At 41.4% G+C, this 14569-nt stretch overlaps 1 protein-coding gene across 1 annotated transcript; it reads left to right on the top strand.

Annotated features, from left to right (window-relative positions):
• Positions 1 to 1846: 1846 nt before the first annotated feature.
• On the top strand, positions 1847 to 13296 carry diras1a (DIRAS family, GTP-binding RAS-like 1a). Its single transcript, XM_012882658.3, has 4 exons — positions 1847 to 2089; positions 8722 to 8906; positions 9978 to 10148; positions 11518 to 13296. Exons 2-4 carry the CDS (start codon positions 8769 to 8771, stop codon positions 11806 to 11808), a joined length of 600 nt encoding a protein of 199 aa, XP_012738112.1. The 5' UTR covers positions 1847 to 2089; positions 8722 to 8768; the 3' UTR covers positions 11809 to 13296.
• Positions 13297 to 14569: the final 1273 nt, after the last annotated feature.

The raw sequence follows: 14569 nt of genomic DNA, 5'->3' as shown, positions 1-14569 counted from the left end.
GAGAATGTCAGGGAGCTGTGACACATCTCTGCAAACCTCGATTAATGTAAATGATCAAAAAGCCTGTCAGAGGACAACCATGAATATACAAGGAAATAATAACATGAGCGTTAATTTAGATAAAACTGGTTATAAAGAAGATCTACTTTCTTTTTTCCAGTAATTTTAACTGCTTCAGCCTTTTGTAGTCTATAAATTGCAAAACAAATCCTCTCCTCACGCTTCCACCACTAACAAAAGCTTTGATTCTATTAATTGATCCCTTTTCACCAACATCCACCTGTTAAATGTTAATCGTTACATTTTTAACAAGTTCCTCATCAGAGCAAATTAATTCAAAATCTCTCGTCATAATTACGCTTTAGCCTCTTTTTCAGAGAATTTGACCACAGTGGGTTTTTCTATCTATTATGTTTCATGTGTTTATGTCTATAATGTCAGAAATGTGTTTAATCTGACAATACAAACACAAAACCTACGTATTTGTTTTTGTTTTAGAAACATATAAATGGCCAGTAGGCTGCAGGTTTATTTAGAGGCAGACTTTGTTTAGATGAAAACTCTGGGATTCGTGCGTTTCATCGGGTTGTCCTCTTGTTTTTTTTCCTCCTACTGACGTGTCGCAGTGACGCGGACTGAGGTGAAGGTGTGAAGGAAATTTATTTTTATCAAGAAAGAGGAGGCTGGTGAAAGTGAGACTTCCGGTTGGCAGCAGCACCCTGCCTTCAAACTAAAAGTCCAAACAATGCCATTTATTATCATTTTTTTCAATTAAATGTGACTTTTGATCAAATGCTTCAGTAAAGTCAAATCAATCAGTTGAGTATATATATATATATATATATATATATATATATATATATATATATATATATATATATATATATATATATATATATATATATATATATTTAATCTTGTTAACTTATCAGCTTTTGTCTGATTCTGGGAATTTAATGCAAGAAAATTATGATTACTATTATATAATGTGTTTTTAGTTTTTAGTTTGTGGTGCGATTTCAATTAACTAACTAATTAATTTGTCATGATTGATCTTTTATATATAGTTTTAATCTGATGCGTGTTTTATAGAACAAGCAATTTGTTCTGTTTAATGATATTCTCAGTTCGAGACGTTTTATTTTTACTCATAAGCTCAACTAGACTAACATTAATACTAATGAAAACATTATTGATATTTAATTATTCACTGGCTTTGTACTGTGCGATTTTTAAGAAATATTGTTATTCTGTTCATTATAATAAAAGAGAGCTCTGATGCTAATTTAATATTATTTATTGTACTTGAATATCGTGTGTTCTGGAATGACTTAATCATTTTTATATTTTTGTGTCATCATGAATTTATATCTTCAATGTTATTCACACACTTTCAGTTATTAATGATATGTATATATATAATGACTATATTTATAATATTATATATGTATATATAATATTAGATATATGCATCTATAATAACTATATATATATATATATATATATATATATATATATATATATATATATATATATATATATATATATATATAGTTATAATATACTTATGAATATCTTCACACAAATCTTCAGTTATTAATGGTTATTTTCTCTCTCTCTCTCTCTCTCTCTCTCTCTCTCTCCCTCTCTCTCTCTCTCTCTCTCTCTCTATATATATATATATATATATATATATATATATATATATATATATATATATATATATATATATATATATAGTTAGTTAGTTATTTTTTTCAATTTCCATGCAAAGTAAGGTGGTGAAGACTTTTATTGTGGAAATGACAGAGCACCAGCCCAAGTTTCTTCGGTGCTTGCCAGCCGAGCAGAGGAAGGAGGTGATGGAGCAGGGAGTAGGAGGAGGAAGAGGAGGAAGAGGAAGGTTGGAGTGAAGCGACCAGCAGCAGGTCTGACGGTGATGATGATGGTGACGGTGATGATGGTGCGGCTGTGAGTCAGACGGCGGAGGACCCGGGATGCTCACAGACGCTCCGGACTGAACGAACCGGGCAGACACGCAGAGCCGACCGCGAGCCGAACCCCAGAGGATCCGGCGCCGACACGCACGGTGAGTCCGCAAACGTCACACCCACACCGGCGGCCGCGCCGCGGAGACACGCACCAGAAAATCCACGCGTCACCCGCGGGCAGCTGCGCCGGCCACGGGACGGAGCTCCGCTCGGTTCTGGAGTCCAACCGAGGAGCCGGGTGCTGGTCCGGTTCTGTGCGCGTCTGTGGATGCGTGTGCGTGTTTATGTAACGGGAGTGGGTGCACGTGTCCAGCTGTGCGCGTGCGCGTGCGGTCCTTACTATGGAGCGCAGAGATTAACGCGATGTAAGGAGATAATGAGCGCGTGGAGCCGCAGCTGATTGAGGCTGAGAACAAAGCAGCCGCTCGGCGCGCGCGCGCGTGGGGCATGTGCGCGCGCGCGCCGGTGTTTTTGTGCGTTTGAACTGCAGTGTCCCTTTTTAAAACTGTGGAATACCATCAGTTCCCCTCAGATATCCGGCTGTGGAGCCGTACTGCCGGTATTTACTCTGTTTGTCAGTCATCCCTGCTAATAACGCAGATAATATAAAATATGAAAACATACTTTAAACCTCTACATATACAGAAAATAAACAGCGTTCTTTAAAGTGCCACTGTGCAACGCCTGCATCTCTGCCCACATGGCACTGATCTTTTCCTCCTGGGTGAACAGGCACTAGCCACAAATCCTCAACATCCTTTGAATTATCCACGCATTTATTTGCCGATTTATAAGAAAAAAGTCAGCAGCAAAGCAGAAAGCGGAGAAATTAGGATTTTAACCTCTCAAAGGATGAGTTTTAGCAGCAGCACAGGACCCATCTATCTTTTGGCTGTAATGGTCCAACAATAAAAACCCTAAACCCTCTCCCCCACTCACTCCAGTGCTTTAACCACACAACCCTTTATTGTGAGTGGAGAGCTTTACTCCGGGGTCTTCTCCTCCCAGGAAGTATCCTGAGACCAGTGGTGCCTCCAGAAATGTTTCATAGGGGGCCAGACGGAGCCACTTAAACTCCTGGAGTGGCACAGAAACTAAAAACCATAATTTCAGGATTTTAATCCACTGTTGTAGTAAAGCTGCCTGTAGAAAACTATCAGAAAGACTTAAGTAAACGCCTACTAACATCTTTTGGTTTTTAATGGGTTTTTTTTGGATGATCTAATGTGCATAGACCAATAACGGTACAGTTAACATTTTGGGTTGAACAACAATTCCTTTTTATTGTGCAATTATATTTAGAAGAATGTATACATTTATTAATTTATTGGAAAACAAAACAGTTACTAGAGGAAAGTAGATACTGGCAGATACAAATAAAAGTGTGATAGAAGCTCAGGAAGAGCGGTAGCCTACAATTTACACCGGCCAGTGGGGGTGGCCAGGACTGGGGCATGGATTGTTTCCCAGAGGCAGCAGCAGCTGGTTTCTGGTTAATGATGGAGCTTCTGATCCTACATCTAACGCAATGGGGGTGGGGGGGGGGGGGCTCAGCTCTGTAAATGGCTCAGCTTTCTTTACCACGCCGGACCGGAGCAGAAAATGCATCACTGTAGATGCAGATGAGAACCCATCCCTCCTGAGGAAGACACCACGTTAGTTGGACTCCACCGTTTTCCTGCTGAGGACCATAACCTCAGACTCAGCGATCTCTAATCATGGCTGCTAAACAGGAAAGCCCATAAAGCATCCCCAGCCTCCTGTACTCCCACGCCACTCCCCACCAGAAGGCTTCCTGGGACACGTTCAGAAGTTATCTCAAGAGCCACAAAGCCCGTGTGGATCCAGGTCTGGTCCAACATGCATGATGGGCTTTTAAAATCAGACAGGTCCAGCTAAAGGAGAGCACCTTCTTGATTGAACCGTAGAAATGTGACAACAGAGCCAATCTGGGCCAAACTGAGAGCTTGTTGCAGAGGAGAAGGTAAGAAATGACGGAGGGGGTGGGGTGGTTGGATCGACACGTTCTGCAGGCATGGTAACATCGTCGTACCCGTCAAACCAGCCGTGCAGCAGCAGGTCAGACTCTGTCATCACCGCAGAGCGAGCTGTCTGGAAGTTTAGTTTCACTTCTTCTTCTGTCTCTCCGTCTGGGTGTTTCCCTGTTCTTGTTTTTGATCTTTAAAAAAAACACCGCTGAACAAATATGGGAAAGACAAAAATCAGATTAAATCATTGGATAATTTTAACAATCAGACGTGCAGGGCTCCCATCTCATTGGAACGCTGGACTTGAAGTGTTTTCTCACAATTTCAGGAAGTAGGTCATCGAACGTTTAATCTGAGGTCTTTGTTTCAGAGATGGAGAAGGTTTTTAAGCAAAGCTGCGGCTGAAACTATTGTCCCAGCGGTTCTTCGGACACAGCGGAGCAGGAAAACGTTCCGGTCTGCGTCGTTTCCAGCGCACCGAACACAGAGGTGGATTAGATCGCTTCCAGTGTGTCAGACTGTGAACTGTCTGCTGTTTGTGTCCCGCCTCATTTTAGACGAGCGGGCAAATTACGTAACCCGTGTTTCTACTAAAAATAAGCTGTGAATAAGTTTTCTGTCAGGCTGCTGTGTGGAACTGGAAGGATTTGGGTTTACTTAGAAATGTAAAAAATAAAAGCAATCTGTACAATAGCACAGAATATAATAGAAATACCGTTATAGTCCCACAATGGGGAGATTTGGACATGAAAGAGGCAAGAACACAATACACCAGAGTTACACACTAGATTAAATAATATGAATAAAAACTCTTTTAAAGTTAAGCTGTAAAGCAGAAGAGAATTAACTTATCAGAAACTGGACACATTTTGCACAGTTATTTATTGATAATACAGCATATTCAGGTAAAAATGCAATGTTTGAATTAAAGTAGAAGAAATAAAGTAGCCGATTTACAGAACAATGTAAGCAAACTGTGCAATTATACATGATTGTACAAATAAAGCCTCCCAGAGAAGCTAAAGTGTGCGCACATGGACACCAGCTTCTGAGAAATAGAATAAATGATCCAACCATCAGCATGACGTAAACGGTTATTGAGTCTGTTGTTATCAGCAGAGATCATAAAGTCTAGCAGCAGCTGGGAGGAAGGACCTGAGGAAGCGCTCCTTAGAGCATCCAGGATGCAGCAGTCTGTCACTGACAGAGCTCTGCAGCTCTGCAGCAGCTCCATGCATGGAGGGGGAGACATTTTCCATCAATTAGGATTCTCCTTCCAGTCCTTACAGGCTGATATTTCTGGATGATATTTGCGTATTTCCTCCTGTATCGTCTGGACTGATACTGATCCATCAGCGCGTTCAGCAGCCATGCCTTGACATCACATGAAGCGCATAAATAGCCACTCCCTCCCTGGCAGAGAAGTAAGAAGTAAGACTGGGTGCCAGCAACAACAAGGGTGCGTTTTCAACAAGCTTTAACTCTGGTTTATCTGCATTTGGCCTTTGAAAGTATGCCTCTAACTCACTGTGAGTGGGAGGAAACGGGTGTGTCTGTTTCTTTATCTAAAAACTCACGCCTGATCGCCAGCCGGTGAGCTGCCACTGCTGTGCGTGTGTTCGTTCCCATGGAGAATTATGTATCCACATAAAAATAATTACCAATCACTACACGTACAGCTTCTAACATTACAAAAAAATGTCCATACACTCCAGCGGTGGTCAGTGTTTTGTCTCCTCTTGCTCCCTATTAAACTAAAGAAGCTCTTTTCTCGCTCTGACATGCTCGTTAAGTGCGAATAAAGCGCTGAAATATTAGTCGTGACGCGTGTTTTTTTTTCTGTGTAACTTTCAAACCACAGTCTGAAGCTGATTGCTAATATTAGTGGATTTAAAATCAAGTTTGGATTCTTGCGTAACATTTGTTATCATTGCCATTTTTATCATATAATTGTAGGAAGAAAAAAACAATATTGGCCTCAAGAATCGGCCCAAAAACATCGTTAGCACATTGTATCGGTTAGACTGATGTCAGAATTATCGTATCATATCGGCCTTAAGAACCCCGTATCGGTCGATCTCTATTAAAGACTTAATTTTGGTTGGTGGGAAATGTGATTATTAAAAATAATAATCACTAATATTAAGGATAGTAAGATGAAAAACATCCTGAACTCCTGAATCCTGAATTCTGAGGACTTGGGTTTTGCAGCTGGACGAAGATCTGAAGCTGACCAGCAAATGCAACAAGGAACGGGTTAAAGAAAAAAAATGAAGGTTCTGGTGCTGGCCTAGTCAAAGTATGCACTACAATCAGATTGATAAGCTATGGGGTGATCTTAAATAGGCTGTTAATACCTAGAAACTATCAATTTTGACATCACTGCAAAAAAGGAAGTAAAATTAAGTAAAATTTTCCTAAAATTAGTGTTTGTCCATGATTTAAGCAGGTAAAAAAGATGATCTGCCAATGGAATGTGTATTTTTACCCCTAAAATAAGATAATTAGATATAATGCACTTCACATAAGATGATGGAGATGAGCTGTTCCTATTTTAAGTGCAAAAATTTTATTCCATTGGCAGATCATTTAAACTGGCCTACTTAAATCAAGGACAAATACGCTAATTTCAAGAAAATTGGACTTATTTTTAGCTGCATTTTTGCAGTGTAAATGGGAGTCAGTCTACCATTTTTTTTGTTTTTCCTTGTCTTTGATATTAAGATTGATGATCAGAAAGGTTTGAGTGCGTCAAGACAGTGAAAACAAGTTAAAAAAAAACATTCTCCCACAATAAAACTGGAATCTTGTGGATAAAAACACACATATTAACAAATGAGCAATACCAAACGGAGCATCTTCAGGACGTTTATCACAGCAGTCACTATCAGCTTCTCTCCTGAATCTAGTTTCGACACGCATCCCAGCCGGGGTTGAGTTTATGGATGATTTCGCAGCGCCGGTGTTTTCCCTGCCGCCTGCCTCCGCACAGGAAGTGACGTCATGCGATGTGGGCAGGCGGGTCGGCATGGCAACGGCCCTGCTGGTGATGAAATGTTTGCGGCGCTCTCTCGGTGCATAAATCTCTCCGCAGTCCATCTCCGTCGCCTTCGGTGGCTCCTCGGAGGGCAGTAACCAGGCGACGGAGCGAGCCTCCCTCACAGACGCACTGCACATTGTAACGCTGCCAGGGCTGTAAACACTCAGGATGCTATCAGGAGGCAGGTGTGTGTGTGTGTGTGGGGGGGGGGGTGACTGCGGGGAGCGATCACGATCACTGAGCTGCTGATTGGTGAGAGTCTGTGGAGCAGATAAGGAGGTTTGGTGACGTTGGTGAGGAGTGAGTGGGAGAGTCCGGCCCGACGGAAAACACAAAGACCGCTTCCAGCTGGACTTCAGCCCACAGGTTCAGAAACGCTTTCCACGAAGCGACTTCTGTTAGACGTAGTTTCTGGAAGCAATGTCAAATAGGGCTTAACGCGCTTTAAGGGCAGATCTTCTAACGGTGACATGCTCCCACAGGCCTGAATGGATCCGTGTGCGTTGTGGGATTCACCATCCAGGACCTGGTCTCTGATCCGTCTGCAGACACGCTTCATCTTCATCAAGTCTGCTCAGCTTCCTTTCTGTCTGCTCCACTTTTCCTCTCAGCCACCTTCCCAGATCCTCCTAAAAGTATTAATTATCCTTCTTTGGCATATTTATATTGGATTTTACGTGAAAGTAATGAATAATTGTGAAAATGGATGGGCTGGATGGAGACCATCAGTTTTCAGTCTTGCCACAGATTCTCAGCTGAATTTAGGTCTGGACCTTGACTAGGCCATTCCATCACATGACTATGCTTTGGTCTAAACCATCTGCTGTAGTTCTAGCTGTATGTTTGGGCTCTTTCTCCCGCTGAAAGGTGAACCTATGCTTCACTTTCACGCTATTTGCAGCTTTTCTTCCAGGATCCTTTAGTAGGGCTGGGCGATATGGATTAAAAAATAAATCTCCGATTTTATCATACCAAATCCGATTAATCAATTTTTTTTCCCTCCTTTTTGTTTCATAAAAAGAAATTAAAGAAATGATTTTAAAACCTTGCTTTTTATGTCAAGCATTTCATCAGGGAGTTGACCTGAATTCAAAGTGCAACTAAAAACAAGCTGTGAAACATGCTTGTAAAACAAGATGGCAGCCGTGCCATTATAAACAATAAAAATATAATAAAACATTTGCTGCTAGTGGTATTACACATTGAGCTAAGAACAGGCTTCACTGCACTTGTCAAACTAAGTTGAAAAAACAAGTTAATAAGTAAATGAAGTACCTCGTATTATGGTAAAAAAAAGTTTCCACTTAACAGTATTTTGACAATATATTTGCCTAAACATATATTCAGCATCACATGCTGTTCTCTTCATTGAAACCCAATGAGTGTATTGGCAAAATAAAATCCAGATTTTCCAAAAATGAAATCTTAAAGAATTGTAAATTCGAATTAATCGATTAAATCGATTTATCGCCCAGCCCTAGTTTTTAGCTCCAGCTATCCTCACATCAGCTTTAACCAGCTTCCCTGTGCCTTTATCCCCGCAGCATTAGGGTTGCCACCACCATATTTCACTTAATAAATTTGGTGCTCAGAGTTTTTCTAGATACAAAACAAACCTTTAGTGTCGTCTAAGCAGAGCACCTTCTTCTACATGTTTGCTTTCAATAATCAGGCCCGTCTGCTTGTCCTCTTGTCTCATCAGCACACAGCTGATTGTTCCAGAGTGGCAGGAGGACTTCAACTCCCAGAATGCCTGAGCAGAGCAACGACTACCGGGTGGTGGTATTTGGAGCCGGCGGGGTGGGGAAGAGTTCGCTGGTCCTTCGGTTTGTTAAAGGCACCTTCAGAGACACCTACATCCCCACCGTGGAGGACACCTACAGACAGGTGAGGATCATGTCGCATTGTTTGTTCAGGAAAAAAAACTGTTTCTAACTTCAAACTAAGGTAGGGTAATTCTGTTTCATCTTTATTACCTGTTTTAAATGTAAAGGAACAAAATTGGCTGTTAAAGTTATATAAATAGCACACTTAGTGCCACCAAAGCCCTGCTTATTCTCTATTTTTAATGTAAAGGAACAGATAATGCTGTTACAGCTCTATGAATAGCTCACTAAGCCATGATGATCACCTAATATAATGCAAGGAATTTAAAATTATAGGAACTTAATGAGTCGGTGAGCGATTCAGTTTAATTAAATTTTATTTATATAGCGCCAATTCATAATACATGGCATTTTAAGGCACTTTCCAAAGTAAAATTCAATCAGATTGGGTCAGATTATACAGGTTGGTCAGAAAGTTTCCTCTGTAAGGAAACCCAGCAGGTTGCATCAAGTCTCTCCAAGCAGCATTCACTCCTCCTCAAAGAACGTAGAGCCACAGTGGACAGTCGTCTGCATTGCTGATGGCTTTGCAGCAATCCCTCATACTGAGCATGCATGAAGCGACAGTGGAGAGGAAAACTCCCCTTTAACAGGGAGGAGAACCTCCAGCAGAACCAGAACCAGGCTCAGTATGAACGCTCATCTGCCTCCATCTGATTCTAGGGATTCAGTTCACTTAAAAAGAGCCATAGTTCCCGTCACTATTTCAAACAAAGCAGCTGGACAATCCAGTGCAATGTGACGTTTACATTTAATGCGAGGAGCGTTGTGGGATCAAGGGTCAGTGACACAGACTGGTAATCTGTGGGATTCAAACCGGGGAACTTGCGGACTTTTTCAGGACATTAGTGCCCTCCTCTAATCACAGGCCACCGCTGATTTGAAAGTAATCACAGCAGCACTTCCCTTATGAAGTGACCTTCTGTTATCTAGTTTATCCTAATTCTGATTGAATCAACAGAGCTCTGAAATGTTTGGTTATAAAAAGACTAAAGATCTGGAGAAACAGTGACAGCTGACCCAGTTTTTAACGCTTGGCCTACATTAAACAGACGCCTGTCGTCTCCTGCAGGTGATCAGCTGCGACAAGAGCGTCTGCACGCTGCAGATCACAGACACAACAGGAAGTCACCAGTTCCCCGCCATGCAGAGGCTCTCCATCTCCAAAGGCCACGCCTTCATCCTGGTCTACTCCATCACCAGCCGCCAGTCCCTGGAGGAGCTCAAACCCATCTACCAACAGGTGCGTCGCCGCAAACTCCACAGATAAAACTCCAAACTCTCTGGTGCAGTTTTATAAGGACCGGTTTTTATGATGTAAAATTAGACCAATATAAAAACTTTTTCTTTTTACCTTTTAATTGACATTTCTGTTGGCTATTTTAAGAAAATACAAATTACAACAAAGTGAGATAAAAGTAGTTTGGAACAAATTAAGACTTTGTTTAAACGCCTTTTAATTTACTTTCATCATTCAGTCAGATTTGGTGATAATAATCTGCCATGCAAAACCGGTTTTTAATTTTATTCACCTTGAAAATCATGATGCTGTCACCACCATGCCTCACAGTGGGTGTACTGTTCTGTTACTAATTGTTGCAAACGGTGGCCCAAAGGTTAATTATTTTGTTTCTTCAGTTGCCTCAAAAACAATGAGAAATTTTAGCCAGGGCTTTTTTTTTTATTTATTTTTTTTAAGAAAAGGTTTCGGTCTTGCAACGCTTCCTCAGTGATGCTGTCAGCCTCCTTGAACAGTTTATGTGTTGCTGTCATTTAGGTGAAACATCCTTTATTAAATAATACTGCATCAAAGTACAAGAACAATCAAATAATTGATGAGGTAGCCGGAAAGAAAAAGAAAAAAACACAAAGACTTGGAAAATATAGTTAATTACTTTAAAAAGAATTAAAAATAATGTTAAAAAATATATATATTTAAGATGCATTTCGTTCAAAACTTAAAGAGTAGAAACGGGTCTTTAAAAGACCCTTAAAAGTTAAGATTGTGAGCTGTTCTTATGAGAAGCCAGAACTGGAGTTATAAGTTCCTGTTAAAGCTATAAAAGCATGGTTGGTCTAAACCAGGGGTGTCAAACATACGGCCCGCGGGCCGGTACCGGCCCACCGAACAATTTAGTCCGGCCCGGTGGCTAAATGCATTATCATTATTCATTATTCCACTGTCCTGTCTGGCAATGTGGCAATAAGAATCAGATCTCCTGGTTCTGGTCTACTCTGCATAGAACCAGACATGGAGAAGCAGCATTTATGCTCCACAAATCTGAAACAAGCTCAGGAACAGCTGAAACACTGAGTTCCTGAAAACCCACCTGTTTAGAGCTGCTTTCAGGCATAATAACAGGCACACTGACCAACATATTGATGTTTTCACCTGATACAATGTAATGTTTGTCACTGGTCTCAAAACAGGTGACTGATGTGTTTATGGTGTTTTTATGTCTTCATGATGTAAAGCCTCGCTGCTGAAATGTGCTGCACAGAGAAACTGTGACTACTATAACAGCTGCCTTAGTCTCAGAAAATAAACGGTTAATAAATTCAAAAAGTTCTAAGCTAATGTTTCTGTTTAATTATACTTGTCACACTGGCAGATTCTGGCCATTAAAGGGAGCGTGGAGTCCATTCCCATCATGCTCGTGGGCAACAAGAGCGACGAGACAGCCCAGCGCGAGGTGGAGACGAAAATGGGCGAGGCCCAGGCCACGTCCTGGAAGTGCGCCTTCATGGAGACGTCGGCGAAGACCAACAGCAACGTGAAGGAACTCTTCCAGGAGCTGCTGGCGCTGGAGAAGAAACGGGACATGAGCCTGAGCATCGACGGCAAACGCTCGGGGAAACAGAAACGAGCCGACAAGCTGAAGGGGAAGTGCAGCGTGATGTAGGGCGAGCGAGGAGCAGCGGCTGCAGAGGACTCGCTGTGGATAGATCCACGGAGGAGGCAGGCCGCCTTCACGCTCCTGAACCAGGAAGCCCAGATAAAAGAGAACGCCTGTAACCTACTGAGACAGTCGAGCCTGGAGCATTTACACCAGGCCTGAACTGGACTCTTTGTTGTCTGTACATATTCCTGTAGAACCTGATTAGCTCCACTGTAAACAACACTAACCTTAAGACAAAGGGGGAAAAACATGTTTTATTACCAATGTTTCAGTGGTTTCTAAACTTTGCTGGACCCGGAAATACTTTAGGATTATATAATTTGGTGTTTCCGTCTGACAGTAATGGCAGAGTACGTCGGTTTTACAGCATGCACCTCAATATCAAGGCTTAAACTGCACTCTGAGGCTGAAAGCTGCATCTAGTCGTCACTGACCGTGACTTATCCGTACGCTTTTATCTCTTCACTGGCTGCTTGTATCGCATGAGGAAAAGGAGGAAATCTGGAAATTCGGATGCAACACGTTAACGGGTTCTGGGCTCGGAGGAAGAGGGGGGGTTCCCAGTTTGCAACATCAGTGGTCAGCTGCTGGCAGAAATGCAATGTAATATTTCTAATGTGGTTTTTTGTTGTCGTAGAACTGGAAAAAAGTGTCATCGTAGTTTCTTTAGAGATGCACTGATCAGAGTAGATCTCTCAGGCGGGGGTCTCTAGATCCGTTCCTCCGGGACATGTCTTCTGCAGCTTGTAGGCATGTTGCTGGTCCTGCACACCTGAATACATGCCTCCTCAGCACGCATTCAAGTCCCACAGAGCCTTGCTAATGAGCTAATTATTGGTGTGGAAGCAGAGATGCATCCAGGGCTCCAGTCCTCCAGGACTTTTAGTTTCAGTCCCCTGTTCTAAAAGCTACAACACATTCAATTCCATTTATTTAAACTTTGATTTAATTCAACCATTAAATGCAACAAGCATTGGTGGAGCTTAAAAGAAAAATGTGCCTCAGGGTCCTTCATGGAGATAGTTAAAAAAATGTATGTACCATTATTGTCTCCAACCGTTATTTGATTTAAGCTAAAATCTATTCAACGTGCGTTAAAAGGCTGCTGCTCAGTTTGTTGATGCGTTTACAGACTGAGGAAAGTTTAAGTTTTGTTTTTATGCATTTAATGAACTAAAACTTTTTTTTTGTATTTGACCTCCAGATCACAATCCAGAGATTATCTAATTCTGACCAACTACTGCAACTTGAATCCAAAATTGCCCCTCTGAAATTTTAATTTTCTTAAGGAAGGAATGAAGCGTTGAGTTTGTACTTTAGGGGAAATGTTTAAATATTCTACTTGATGTAATCTGAACCTTGAGATTTCACCAGAATTTCCGTTTTGGGTCTTTGACGTGTAATTTCTTACAAATGTGCTGGTGAAGATTCTCAGTCATCCAGGTCATGGTTATTCCAAAAAAAATTAAAAACAAAGCAACTGGACTTGTTTTCCACCTGGAGAGGAAGCGAAACGTCCTTCTACTACGGAAAACAAGTCCAGTTGCTTTGTTTTTTGTTTTTTTTTTTGGAATTCTTACAAATGGTTCTTCCTTCTTTACTTCTGTGGCAGCGTTACAGCGCCACTCACTGGTGTGGCATACATATTACAGCGACTATTACGGCTAATCCAGATTCTCGCGGCGTCATCTTTAAGCTCAAACTCTTTATGGATGCAGTATTTGGCTCTATGTGGACGTAGCCTACGCTTATAAGCATAATTTACATCAGTGGTGATGTCACAGTTCAAGCAAGGTGTTATCAGGCAGGCACCAAAACATCCGACAGTTAAAACAGCTTTGAAGACGGACAGTGCTTAGACCAGCGGTTCCCAACTCCAGTCCTTGAGATCTGTTGTCCTAAATCAAATGAATGTCTCGTTACCGGGCCTCTGCATGGCTGAAGGACTGCTGACGAGGGAATTTAACCATTTCATTCACATGTGTGGGAGGAGGGATGGATATAAAAGGTTTACGATTGATCGAGGACAGGACCTGGGCATCTCTGGCCAATAAGGTAGACACCCCACATGGTTTAGCTCCTGGCAGTGCCTTTATACGCCCCCTGGTGGCTGTTATAGACTTGCCAGCTCTTTGTAAATCAAATAACTGACGAACCCATATCGTCTACATTTGCACCAAATTGTATCCAAGTCAGACGTTTTTGGTAGTTGGCAACAGAACATACAATACTTGGATTAGCATCAAGGTTACAACTCTTTAGCCCTACCTATATGTGTTTGCATATCATGGCGCACCCTGGCGATAGAAAAAAGCTTATTAGATAACTACTACTGCATCTTTGCTCCTGCACGGTTCTGATTAACTATACTATTTTACATCCATATGTCATACCCGTTGTTATTTTTGCAGCCCCTCAGTACGCCTGTACCTTGCTTTGTTACCAATGATGCAACGTGGAAAAGGGAAGGACATAATTATGCATTCATTGTCATCACACTGAGCCAAAATGATTATAGTTTTCAATATGGCAAAACTTTAAGAACTCCAGCGTTGACATCGTCCCATTTCAAACCTCAATGTTTTTTTTTTACTAAACAATCAAGAAATCAAATGGGTCAATGCCAAACAACCTCTACTTTCTATTCAAGTGTTGTTGTGATTATTAAAGACTCTATAAACGTATATTTTGCAACATTTTATGAGGATAGAATTGTTCCCATTAAAGAGCTTGAGCATCTTTCTGGTGAAAATTGCTATATTGT

Source organism: Fundulus heteroclitus, chromosome 9, assembly GCF_011125445.2.
Source record: "Fundulus heteroclitus isolate FHET01 chromosome 9, MU-UCD_Fhet_4.1, whole genome shotgun sequence".
Lineage (NCBI taxonomy): Eukaryota > Metazoa > Chordata > Actinopteri > Cyprinodontiformes > Fundulidae > Fundulus > Fundulus heteroclitus.
The sequence above is the reverse complement of the archived record's forward strand: the minus strand, read 5'-3'. Positions and strand labels throughout refer to the sequence as shown.